Consider the following 12,417-nt stretch of genomic DNA (forward strand, 5'->3'; position numbering starts at 1 on the left):
GGGAAAGTGGAGAGTACCTCTGGTGGCAGCACTGACATCTTCCCATCAACACTCTGGTTCCAAAGTTTAAGATTTAGAATGCTGTGGTTTTTTTTTAATTTTATTGGGGCATATTGGGGAACAGCGTGTTTCTCCAGGGCCCATCAGCTCCAAGTCGTTATCCTTCGATCTAGTTGTGGAGGGCACAGCTCAGCTCCAAGTCCAACCATCGTTTTCAATCTTAGTTGCAGGGGGCACAGCCCACCATCCCATGGGGGAATTGAACCAGCAACCTTGTTATTGAGAGCTCACGCTCTAACCAACAGCCATCCGGCTGCCCCTCCGCAAGCTCAATGGCAGCTCGTTGTCTTCAATCTAGTTGTGGAGGGCGCAGCTCACTGGCCCATGTGGAAATCGAACTGGCAACCGTTGTTCAGAGATGGTGCTCGTAATCAACTGAGCCATCCATCCGGCCGCCCTAGAGTGCTCTTAACTGCTCAGATCTCCCTGCCCGACACACTTTTTTTGAATTTCTCACCAACCTTCTTAGTGTTTCTGTGAGCCTAATAGTTCAAGTCTTTTTCTGATTTTATCACCAGAATGTGTTCTTTGGCTTTCAAGTTGTAATGCCACATGTGGCACTGGGGACCCGATAGCTGTAGATCTCTCACTCCTGGGCAAGGCAAACTATCCTAGTAACTACAGCCCTCTGCTTACAATCACTGGGAGACAAGCATTTTATGCTTCATCTCACATTTCTGGAATCAGAACATCTTTTCTTCCATCCCAGAAGCATCAAGCAGTAATAGATGTCCTAGCTTTTAATTCTGCCTCCCTCTCTTTTTCCTTATAGCTGTTTTTAGATGTTAGTCTTCCTAGTGTTCTGTGATTTCTTATGATTCAGCTTAATTTTTTTTTCAAGTCCTGCTTCTTAGGGTTTATAAATTTCATAAATTCTAGAAAATTCTCAGCCTCTTTAAAATATTCACTCCTCCTGGAACTCTGATTATGTGTCACACCTTCTCACTCTATCTCCCATAATTTTAACCTCTTTCCTTAATTTCCATTTCTCTGTATCTGTGTAACCTCTTCAGATCTACTTCCAGTTCATTCTTTTAGGTGTTGTCTAATCTGCTTAACCAGTTTCCAACTTCATGTACTGTATTTTTCATTTTTAAAAGTTTTAGTTTTTATCAAACCAATCTGGTCCTTTTCGATATTCATTGGTCATACTTTCTCTTTAAACATAAAGAAGACATTTAACATTTTGTACTTTTCCCTTTCAACATCTGTCTTTCCTGGTCTGATTCTGTTGCTACTATTCCTAATGACTCTTGTTCATAGTGGTTTCTTTCCTTGTGTGCTTTGTGTTTTCACTGTAAACTCCTAATCATTGAAATTCTATCTGAAACAACTCCTTGAGGCCCAGGTTTAAAATGCAATCCACCAGGAACCTGGTTGGTAGTCCAACCTGAGACCACTTTAAACTGAATTATCAGCTTTCGGATTTTCCAGTCCACATGAGTAGAATGGATTCTAGATCTAAACAGTACTGAGAGCCAGCTGTGCTTACCTATTATTGGGGAAGTTTTTTGTCCCCGCCTCCTATCTCCCCTTGCATCCAAAGCCAAAGCTAAATAGCTGAGTTGTGGGACTAGTTCACTCTTCAAATGACCTGGGTTTAAATAGGAGGGGGTCTCTGATCTGACTTCCCACTTTGTAGGAGCTTTAAGTTTGTTGCTACCCCCACACATGGCCCTAATAAAACAGTAGTTTTAGGCCACGCACAAACCCCACAAAAAAAGCAGAATGAAAAGATGAGTGACAAGAATGTTTATGAACTGGCTCCTACGTAAAGACCCAGACCTGGGAGCCGTCAACGGATTCCATAGCCTGGTCACTGACCCTTTTTCTTCTATACCAGAACCTCTGGTATAGAGGGCAGGGACTGGAGGAGGACATGAAGACACAATGAACCAGATACGAGCAGAGAAGTGTGGCACGGCAGAAGGCTGCGCTGTTCTTATCTAGACCTGGGGCAGTTGCAAAGCCTTCTAGTCATTTGTGACCTAATCTAGTTCAAGGGCAGCTGTGAGCCTTGTCCTTGAAGAGAAAGAACCAGAACAGGCCAAGCCCAAGTCTGTTCCCACAGATCCATTTCTCACCGGGGCAGTAGCAGAGCTGAGGACACGTCCTTATTAGTCTTTGTTCAAAGGGAGATGTCTCCTGTCCTTGCCTGCATTTCGGCGCCTTTTTCGACTTAAGAAGCTGTCTAGCTTCCTGCTGCGTTTCAGTTCCTTGAACTTCTCAGCTAGGGCCAACTGGCGCTGCTCAGCTAGAGGACAGGGAGGAAAAAAAGCTGATAACCAAAGGAGGAAGCACTCCTCTATCCCTTTTCCTAGGTCAGTAATTCTCAACCACCATACTGCGATACACTGGTGTATATATGCAAGCTGACTTTTTCTGATTCCACTCTTTCTCAATTCAACTGAGATCTGTCTATGTGCCTGGCCCAGGATGTGTGTGTGTGGGGGGGTGGGGGTGGGGGGGTGTACAGAGATAAAATCAACATTCTCTGCCCATAATCTAATCAGGGAAACAAGAATGATTACAAATAACTCCTCCCTACTACTGTGTTTCCCCGAAAATAAGACCTAGCCAGACCATCAGCTCTAATGCGTCTTTTGGAACAAAAATTAATATAACACCCGGTCTTATATTATAGTAAAATAAGACTGGATCTTGTATTAATTTTTGCTCCAAAAGACGCATTAGAGCTGATGGTCCAGCTAGGTCTTATTTTTGGGGAAACACGGTATTTCTACTTTCTGCCACCTTACCATGGGATCCAGCCTTCATGCCTCCCCTTAGGACCCCCAATACAGTACCCGGCCACTTTGGCTTCTGACCCGGTCCCTGTAACTAGCTTGGAATAGTTGTGCCCCACTCACATTTCTTCAGGAAGTACGGACGATGGCCCTGTTGGGCCTGAGCCCGCCGCTCCTGCTTCAGAGCCAGGTGCAGCTCTTGCTGCTGCTTTCGTTCTTGTTGTGCCATTTCTTGCTGCTCCTGAGATGGGTGAATAGGAGGAACTGTGAATCACCTCCTGCCTTCAACTGCTCTTGCTGCCCACCCACAACTCTGACCCACTCACCATTCGCTGAAGCAGCTGCTGCAGTTTCTCATGTTCCTCCCCTGAACGGTGCTTCTTCAATTGCTTTTTCACAAGCTCCACAGTGGGAAATGAATATGATGGTTAGCATTCTGTAAACGTTAGCTGAAATTCTGTGCCAAGCATTATTCTAAGAGGTTCACATATGTTAACTCAATAACACTATGGGACAGGAATTATTATTATCTTTTTATGATTAGAAAACTGAAGGTTAAGTAATTTGCTATTGGTCACACAGTTAGTAAATCAATGAGCCAGGATTTCAATATAAGAACCAAATTAGGGAGAGTTAAATCAAATAGAGAGAATTAAATCTGCTCCCTGTTCCCTCTGCCCAATTCTCCAACCTGTGCCCTATTTTCCCACCCTTTGGAACCCCCATGAACAAGTCTCATGCAGCCTACCTCTTTCTCTTTGGCTCGGATGTCATTCAGGAATTGATATGTTTTGTCAAATACCTCAGGATTATATTCCCCTGACAAATCGTCAAAGCGGGGGTCCCGGGCTACCTTTGGAGAGAACAGAGAGAATATAAAAGAACTGTTCAGTCTCCTTTCACTGAGAAAGCACTTCTTACTTCTTCCTCACCTTCTTACTGATGGGGACAACTTGACGCAAAAATGGTACCCGGACCTTGGCTGACATTTCCAAAGGCCTATGGAGAAATTAAAGGACAGGTCAAGGGGACTCCAGTCTTGGTCAAAGGCCTCCCACCTGCCATCAAAGAAAGCAGACACCTACACAAGATCACAGGTATCCTCCAACTCCTGGGGCAGCCTCACTCCTCACCTGTGCTTATCTGCAACACATGTATTTTGGACAGGTGGTCTAGAATTTTGCTTCTTAGTGCTGTTTCCGGCTACCAATTGTTGGTATGTCTTAGTCCCCACTTGGCTCTGCAGTTCCAACAGCTCCTCAAACGACATGTTAGATGTGTCTGTGGAAGGGGTGGGGGACACACAACTCAGCTCAGCATCTCCCACTAGTGGAAAGACTTCATCCCATCCTCATTCTTTAGGTAACTGATCCTTCCCAATATCCCCATAAAACCAATCACTACAAGTCCCGGGCAGCACAGGTTGTAAATGGTGCTACACTGACACCTAACTTCCCAACTGTTCCAGCTCCCGGGGCCTCATCTTGCTAAGGAAGGTATATATGTAAGACCAGTGGTGGACCAAGCCATCGTTCCCTTTTTCACCCTCTTTTAAATCATTCTTTCACAGGTTTCCCCACAAGGGGCTCTGTCTCCCTGGCTTAGTTACCATTGCCAATGTTCTGGTTCGTACTCTCAGCACCTCACCTCAATCAGTGCTCTAGCCTTCTAACTGGTCTCCCAATCTACAGTCTTACTCTCAAAACTATGCCCCCCCCCCCCCCCCCCCCGCTTCCGCCTGAAAAAGACATCTAAAATGCGTATTTCCCTTATCATTCCCACCTCATTTCCACACAAATACACTTCAGGTCATGTCACTCCAGAACTGGAACTCTCCAAAGGCTTCCCTCTTGCTCAGAGTAAAAGCTATAAACCTTACAATAGCCTGAAAGGCCCCACGTGACCTAGCTCCAGTGTTGTCTCTAATCTTATCTCCTCCTAATCTCCTCCTTCCCACTCCTCTCTAGTCAACTGGCCTCCTAGCAGTTCTTGAGCAGGAGGGTTACGTTCCCACCTCAGTTCCTTTGCACTTGATGTTGCTTCCGCTTGGAGCACTTTCTCCAGACATATTTATTACTTGCTCCCTCACATCCTTCAACCGTTGCTCAAATGTCACCTCCTCAATGAAGCCTTAACACTGCAACCCCTCCCGTTTTACTTCTCTTCACAGCCCTTCTCACCTTTTTGGAAAATTGAGATACAATTAACATGCCGTAAGAGTCACCCTTTTAAAACATACAATCCCGTTCTTTATTGCTTTTTCTTAATTGTTTTTTTGTTTGTTTTTTACTGCCCTCGCTAAAAGGTTAAGTTCCGTGAGGACAGGCGTTTTTGACTGCTTTATTCACGGCTGTTATCTAGAGCTGTGCCTGTGTACAGTAGATGCTCAATAAATGTTTGACAAACTTCTTGAATCTTGACCTACTAACCCTTCCGCAGCAACCCATGCCCTTTTCCTGACTGTGCTTTTGCATACGCGTCTTCTCCCCGCGGAAACCCCTCGTCCTCTTTAGGAAACAGCTCAAGATGTCTGAACCCAGCAAGCACCCTCACTCCCTACTTCCCATTGCGTTGGGGGCGTTCCCCGGGTTGGCCGCTCAGAGAACTCAGCGGGCTCACGGTAACTATGCCACCGGCTCGGAGACCGCACCAGACCGGGAGCCGCGGCTCGGTCTCCCTCCCCGCCCCGGCGCCCGTGCCGCACCGCCCCTCGGCCCGGCCCCTCGCCCTCACCCTTCCGCAGGTCCCCGGGCCCCAGGCCCTCACCATCCTCCCTGTGGTCCCGGGCCCCGCCGGGAGACCCGGCGACCGCCGCGGCACGAGAGTTCGCTCTCAGCATCGGCTCGCGGGGCTCGGCGACGGCGAATGGCGCCACTTCCGCTCCGGCGGCCCCTGCCCCGCCTCTTCCGGCGTCTCCGGGGGCCGAATCTGCACCACGCGGTGACCAATGAGCCGAACGCGCCGACCGCCGGGGCTGGCGGGGGAGGGCCCGGAGGGTCGCAGGAAGTCGGCCCGGGAGCCCCAGGCCGAAAGGGACGCCCCCTCGAGATAACGGCGTTCACGTTTTTGTCGCATGGCCCTGGACTCCGCGCCGACAAGAAACTAGGGCCAGGCCGCGTTGGTATTTGCTTTCCTAATGCTCTTGGCTGAGAGGCCAGAACCTCAGCACCCTGTCCCGTTCTCAAACCCCTGTGACCCCCACAGAATTCCACGAAAACAGATCACGCGTTTAGTAGGTTTTTAATTCATTTTTATAAAATCTGAGCTGGCTGAGGGCGTCAGGGTTACAGCAACAGCTCAAGGAAGGGTGGGATTATCTACTGGTCCTCGCCTTCCCCAGCTCTGGGAGCAGGAGGTTTCGTGGCAGCAGCTGCTACTCCTCTCAGCTCCCAATCAATGCTCATGGCTCAAGCAGGGATAGGGGGTGACAATAGAGCTGGAGGGAGGCTCCTGAGGCCCAGACACTGCTTGCTTCTCCCTTCTCCCCATTCCCCTCACTTCCCAGCGGAGCCTGGCTGGCCTGGGGCAGAGCAGAGGTCCCAAGAGCAGTTGGAAGGAGGTGGACGACGGGACAGAGCACCAAGGGAAGGGGCCCTCGGCCCAAGGTGGGAGGGAACCTAGCCCTCCCCCCACAGTTCCCCACTGAGTTCACAGCACAGAAAACACCTCTAGTCCAACAACTCCATGTGGAGGTATACCAAGTCCAGGGTCCAAAGGGGCAGGCGGGTGAGAGATGGGCAGGGGCAGTGAAGACAACAGCAGGCTGGGGGAAGACGGCAGAAACCCTCCTACCCATGGGAGGAGACAATGGGGCGAGTGATATTGCTGTTGGTGGTCATGGCATTCAGCTCCCACCTGGAAGGCCAATGGCAGGCAGAAAGGACAGAAGGGTGAGTGTCCACCCCAAGCCCAGAATTTGCTAGACCAAAACAACACACCAGTGCCTTCAACTTCCGACAGGTCCACCGCCCACAGCCACCTCTTCCTGACAGCCCTACTAAGTTTAACAATCAGGCCCCACCCACCACCAAATCCAACACCACTCACTCCACCTGTAAGCTCAGGTGGACTTCTATTTATGTTTACATATGTACTCTCATGCCCAACACCTGGAGAAAAACATCTGTGTACACATCTCAGTCAACTTCCCAGCCTACCTTTCCTCCTCTGCTCAGATCCAACCAGGCAGCTCCTCCTCCTCCCCCCACCAGGAATGCCCATTTTTGTTCTCAACTACCATCTGTTTTAAGGGAGCCTGACCCCGCTCTCCTATCCCCCCGGAGGCCTTCCCCACCCATCTCATCATATTAAAATTAAGTCCCCCTCTTTTTGACAATTCTGTCATTCTACAACGATTTACCAAGAACCTCCTTAGGCCAAGACCCTCACTACAGTCTACTTGGTATTCGGTACTTGCACATGTACCGAATGAAAGAATTCTGGGTCAGCCTATGATCCATCAGTTCAGCTTTGTACACACCATGTCACCAAACACGGAACACACAGACCCACAGCAAGTAAGAGAGAAGCTGAACTGATACAAGGAGGGATGTGTCCCACAATGATTCAGAAGGACACAATTATACACCAAGTACTTTTGGTGCTTGATTTGGATCTAGGAATAGAATTTGAAGGGAAGTAGGAAGGGCCTCCCTTAATTCTAGAATAAGGTGACCCAGAGGCTCCTAAACTTGTGTTTACTCTGCAGCTAGGTTCTATGATGTAATCAAATTTCTTCAGCTTGTTCACAAAAACAACTGTATGGGCTCAGGTCTCAGGAAATGATACTTCTCCGCTTGGTTTGAAACAGGATTTTTTTCCCATATAATTACCAAGCTGACAGTTTTATCTCCCTCCGTCTCATTCCCACAAGTATGCTACATCTCCAGCAGAACAAACAGTTCTGTCTCCTTCATACCGAGGCAAAGCTCATGTTTTTTCAGATCATGCCTGTGCTGCCCACTCACCCTCAACCAATCCCTCCTCTCCAACCACTCACTGTACCTGATGTCATGGGGCAAACAGGACTGGTCCAGGTTATACTGAATCACAGCCAGTTTGCACAGAGTCTTCAGACTGGGGCCTTCAAAGAAGGAATGGGAAAGGGCGATGGTCAGAGCGGAGGAAAGGGCCAGGCCTGGATGTCACCACCCACAGACAGGGACCCGGATGGCAGGGCACTTTGGAAATAACTATACTCACTAAAGTCCAAAATGTGTAAGTCAGAATGATCGATGAGGTCAAATTCATCTCCCAAGCCTTCCTCAGGAGACGGACTGTAGGGATCAAAAGAGAGATGAAGAAAGGAGGGAAGATGACCCACGAGACCCTCTTGCTCAAATGCCTCCCATACTAGTCACTGACTTAGGTCCTTCCCTGAGCCCTCCCCTCTCTCCTCCGAACCTGGTACCCCCAAAGAGCACAATCTTGTCACCAACAATACAGCAGCACTGGCGCCGACGGGCACATGGCCCCTTCCCCTTCGGTTCAATCTTCTTCCAGGTAAAGGACACTAAAGAGGAGTTGATACGGAGATTCGATCCCTGCCCAGTCCAGGTATCTTCTCCACCCCTCACCCCTCACCTACTCAGGGTGATTTCTTTCTTCTCCTCCCCTCTCAATTGCTCCTTGCTTCTCCCTTAAAGCCAGTGTTCTTTACCAGGGTTAAACTTCCACAGGTCACGGAAGTGCCGGTTAAGCCTCGCGTTGTAGCCACCAAAGATGTACAGCTCCCCATTATAGCCAACTGGAAGGAGAGAGGAATGTCAAGAGTGTCAGCACAATGGGCAGGAAGGGGGACTCTGGAGGGACAGAACACACACTCACAGGCTGAGTGGCTCCGGCGCCCCTCAGGCAGCACCGGGGTCGGGGGACAGTCCAGCCAGGCCTCAGTCCTGGTGTCAAAGACTCGGATACGGTTGCAGTAAATCTCATTGTTGGAATGGAATGGCCCAAAGCGGTCAGCGCGGCCCCCAAACACATACATGTGGCTGCCCAGCATTGTGGCTGAGTGGAAGTCCCTCCAGCGCGCAGGGTTGCCCTGCGCAGGAGCAGAGAGAAGAGGGGGAAGGGTTCAGCGCAGAGGCTGGGAGGGGATCTGCTCTCACCATTTGCGCTTCCTACGGTTTCTTCAATTGAGGGTGGAGATCTGGGAGGAAAAAGAAAGGGCAGACCTTTGTACAGATAAGGGTCCATGTCATGGTGCTGGTATCCAGCTTGTGAATGTCATTGGAAAAGCAGTCCGCCTGAGTAGGAAGAGAAACGAAGTGAAGGGAGGAATAAAAGAGGGGGGGGGTCAGTAGTCACCCTCTGACCCTCCATTCCTCCCCTCAAAATCTGCAAACAAGCCAAAGCCTCCCATTCCACCAGCCTCAACTCCCCTTCCTCTTTCTCATTCTCACCCTAAATCTAGACTTTCTTCCCAGGCTTACCAGCTGCTCATAGCCCCCGAAAATGTACATGGTCTTTCCCAGGACACAAGCTGAATGTCCGTCCCGGGCCCCAGGAACTGTTCCTGACACTCGGGGTGTGGACCACTTGTGAATATCTGAAGGAGAAGAGAGGATGGGCCAGGTAAGCACCTCTGACACTCTCTCCTAGACTCTGGGGTGCCCTAGTCCCAGCCCCCTCAACCCACACCTTCCCAGCCCCGAGACACCATGTGGGGGAACGTAGCCTCTCTGAGACGGATACTCACTGACGTCAAAGGCATAGAGCACATTGCAGGCCCCTTCCGTGTCATTCCGCCCGCCCCAAAGGAAGACCGTGTCATCGATGAGGACCGTTGAGTGTCCATACCGCATGTAGGGCACCACCGGAACCTGCCCGCGGACGGCGGGTCTCACCGGGGGCAGCTTTGTCCAACGCAAGGACACTGTGGGCACAACTCTGCTCAGCCCTGGGAACCCCCCTCCGGGCCATCCACCTTTGCCCCAACCAGATATCCGTTCCCTCATCCCTTCTGGCCCTGGGACGACCACCTACACGCATGCAGCCACCTGTTCCCCTCCCTCCCGTGGGCACCCAGGATGGTTCCAGCATGAGCTTACCTGCATTGAAAATGTGCACATCAATCTGTCGCAGGGTTTCATAGTCTTCACCGGAGCAGTAACCCCCGAAGGAGTACACCCGGTGCCCAACAGCCACTGCGGCGTGGTTCACCCTGCGGGGCCCGCCCTCCAGGTACACAGTCCACCGGAACATCCCCTGGGACACGGGCTACAGCAACATGCCCCCCCGGCACGGCCTGCTGCCTCTGCTCCCTGCACACAAGTGAGGGCCAAAGGCTACTCAGGCAAGGCCCGGCTCATCCAGCCTCTGCCCAGGACCAACCCTTGCCTCTATGTGTCACCCTGGTGGCCTCCCACGCCACCCGTCCGCAGCTCAGGTGGCTGGCCCTGCCCCAGGGGAGCTGCCAAGGTCAGGGAGCTAACCCTGGCTCTGTGTTCTTCAACAGCAAAGCAGGAGGGGGGGGGGCGGGCATTCCGACCCGCTTGCCAGCTCAAAATCTGCTGATCAAGGGCTCAGTATAGTTGGCCCCTTCTCATGGAGGCTCCACCCTGACCTGGCACAAGCTCTAAGCCTCCTTCCCAGGCTGGTACATTCTCTTGTATCTCTGGCTCTGCTCTGCTTACTGCCACCTCTCTAAGAATCTCTGTGCTCTTTAAGGTGGGGAGAGGGATCTCAAAATACTCAGAGCTATTAATAGCCGGTCAGCCCCAGACAGTCCATTGAAAGCTGGCATGAGTGCTTCCAAGCAGAAAAGCTTCTAGGCTTTTAGAGTAGATAGTCCCCCTATCCAAGACAGGGTGGGATTGATTCAGGACGGGGGCTTCCATGTTGCCATGGATGGTTAGCCTCTCGTAGGGAGCTGTCAAGCTGAGCTGTTGTCTTTGGGTCAGCCAGGGCCCCTCACAGGCACGAGGAGTTCCTTTGACAGCTGTGCCTGGTATGCTGCCAAGGCTACGAACTTAAACCAGAAAGGTATGTGTCTGCCGAGGATTGAGGAGGTGGGGATGGGGGTTTTCTCCTGCCACTTCCCCAACCCTGCTATTGTGGTAGAAAACAAGCTGTTTCCAGCAGCTCTTCTCCCATTTGGGTCCCTGAAAGGGGGTAGGGGTGGGGGTGTGCATTAGAAAAGGGTAAGGGAAGCAAAAATGCCCTAGGGCAGGACAAGAAAAAGACGCTGGCATGAGAGCTCATGATCTCTTAAAGACAACCTGCCAACCTAGTGATATGATAACCGGTACGTCTGAAGGCTCTGTGAAGCAAAACCTCCTGCAACTGGCACTGCCTTCGCTGGCAGGCACGGGCTGGATTTGGGTGGGTCATCTGCTCCCTGTTGAAGGCAGAACTTCAGGCACAGAGAAAGCTCAAGTAAGGGAGGCCCTTGCAAGAAAGAAAGATGGCTTTCAGCTGGCTTGCCACCCCTCACCCAACTTCCCTCAACCCCCCACCCCAAGCTTTACATAGCCACCCTGCCAAACCTGAAACAGCCCCAGCAGGAAAGCACTCTCACTTCATCACTCCAGTCAATTCAAAAAATCTTGAATCTGAGCTTGTGGGGAGAGATAGGGAGGTTGAAGGGCTTAAGAATGGGGGTCCTTTGTCTTCCCTCATAGCTTCTATTTCCCCTTCAGCTACCTCAGGGTAAAGAATTCACAGGGGAAGAGAGAAGCAATTCCATGCAAAGGCAGAGCTTCTCCTCCATAAGGACAACTCAAGCTCATGGAAGATAAGCCCCAAAGTCTCAGCGGCTCTGTTATCTTGGGGTCTCTCCCATACTTCATCATTGCTGCATTCTCAACTTCTTCAATTCCCTTCATGCCCCCTCCCGGGTCTCTTGCAATTTCCGCTCCCCATTTCTGCCCCTTTTGATCTGAGAGCTTTGCAGTTTCTCCTTTTCCCGCTTCCCACCACTCCAAGCTCCATCCAACAATTCTCCATTTTCCCTCTTTTACGAAGGGAAAAAAAGCTAACAGTCATCGACCCCTTTCGGCCAGAGATAGTCCTCCCGGTATATGACGCTATTTCTGGATTCTTCCAGTCATACCAACACCCCCCCCCCCCCCCATTATTCTCAGCTTCCCTGTTCTCACAACCCAGTCTTCCTTCCAATTCCCTCAGTGCCTCCTCCAGCCACCAGGTCTCCCCTACCAGAGTCCTCACCATCCTCCCCCAACCCTTCCTTCCTCATTAACACTCTCCGTTCCCATCATCCCCTTAGTTGCCTCCCCACCCCCACCTCATCACTCTCAGGCCCCTCCCCCACTAACCAGCGCAAGGCAAGGGCGTCCCCAGCCTCTCCAATTTTTCTTGTCCCTCAACCCATCCCGGGCTACCTTGCCAGGCCGGGCCGGGGCGGGGCCGCAGGTTCTCGCGCTGCCTGCAGCCTAGAGCCCGTTGCGCGCCAACCGACGGCGAGGTCCCCAACAAGATAAATACAGCCAGGCTCGGTTCTTCCGGCGGGCAGCGGTGTGCGCACGTACAGTCAGAGCTAAGTGCCGGAAGCCTACCGGGACTTGTAGTCCACGGGTTTCGGGAGAGACGCCAGGGGCTAAGGAGTGAGCCGGAGCCGAAGGAGTTTCTACGCATGTGCATACATATGTCA

At 51.2% G+C, this 12,417-nt stretch overlaps 1 protein-coding gene across 5 annotated transcripts; it reads right to left on the bottom strand.

Moving 5' to 3' along the window:
• Positions 1-1,797: 1,797 nt before the first annotated feature.
• On the bottom strand, positions 1,798-12,405 carry KLHDC3 (kelch domain containing 3). Of its 5 annotated transcripts, XM_074332967.2 has the most exons (15): positions 12,149-12,405; positions 9,857-10,069; positions 9,505-9,681; positions 9,239-9,354; positions 8,981-9,052; positions 8,634-8,847; positions 8,467-8,553; positions 8,211-8,319; positions 8,010-8,083; positions 3,941-4,088; positions 3,740-3,806; positions 3,556-3,660; positions 3,134-3,208; positions 2,931-3,048; positions 1,798-2,314 (listed from the first exon to the last, which is right to left on the bottom strand). In XM_074332967.2, exons 2-15 carry the CDS (start codon positions 10,008-10,010, stop codon positions 2,178-2,180), a joined length of 1,653 nt encoding a protein of 550 aa, XP_074189068.1. In that variant the 5' UTR covers positions 10,011-10,069; positions 12,149-12,405; the 3' UTR covers positions 1,798-2,177. The 5 variants fall into 5 exon arrangements, with proteins under 5 accessions (XP_074189068.1, XP_019593934.1, XP_019593935.1 ...); XM_019738375.3 differs by lacking the exons at positions 1,798-2,314; positions 2,931-3,048; positions 3,134-3,208; ... (1 more) ...; positions 3,740-3,806; positions 3,941-4,088 and adding exons at positions 6,031-6,662; positions 7,812-7,890; positions 11,294-11,364 and having other exon boundaries at positions 12,149-12,288; XM_019738376.3 differs by lacking the exons at positions 1,798-2,314; positions 2,931-3,048; positions 3,134-3,208; ... (1 more) ...; positions 3,740-3,806; positions 3,941-4,088 and adding exons at positions 6,031-6,662; positions 7,812-7,890; positions 11,294-11,359 and having other exon boundaries at positions 12,149-12,263.
• Between the last annotated feature and the right edge of the window lie 12 nt (positions 12,406-12,417).

The sequence above is a fragment of the Rhinolophus sinicus genome, chromosome 2 (assembly GCF_057876585.1).
Source record: "Rhinolophus sinicus isolate RSI-liver-muscle chromosome 2, RSI-T2T, whole genome shotgun sequence".
In the NCBI taxonomy this organism is placed as follows: domain Eukaryota; kingdom Metazoa; phylum Chordata; class Mammalia; order Chiroptera; family Rhinolophidae; genus Rhinolophus; species Rhinolophus sinicus.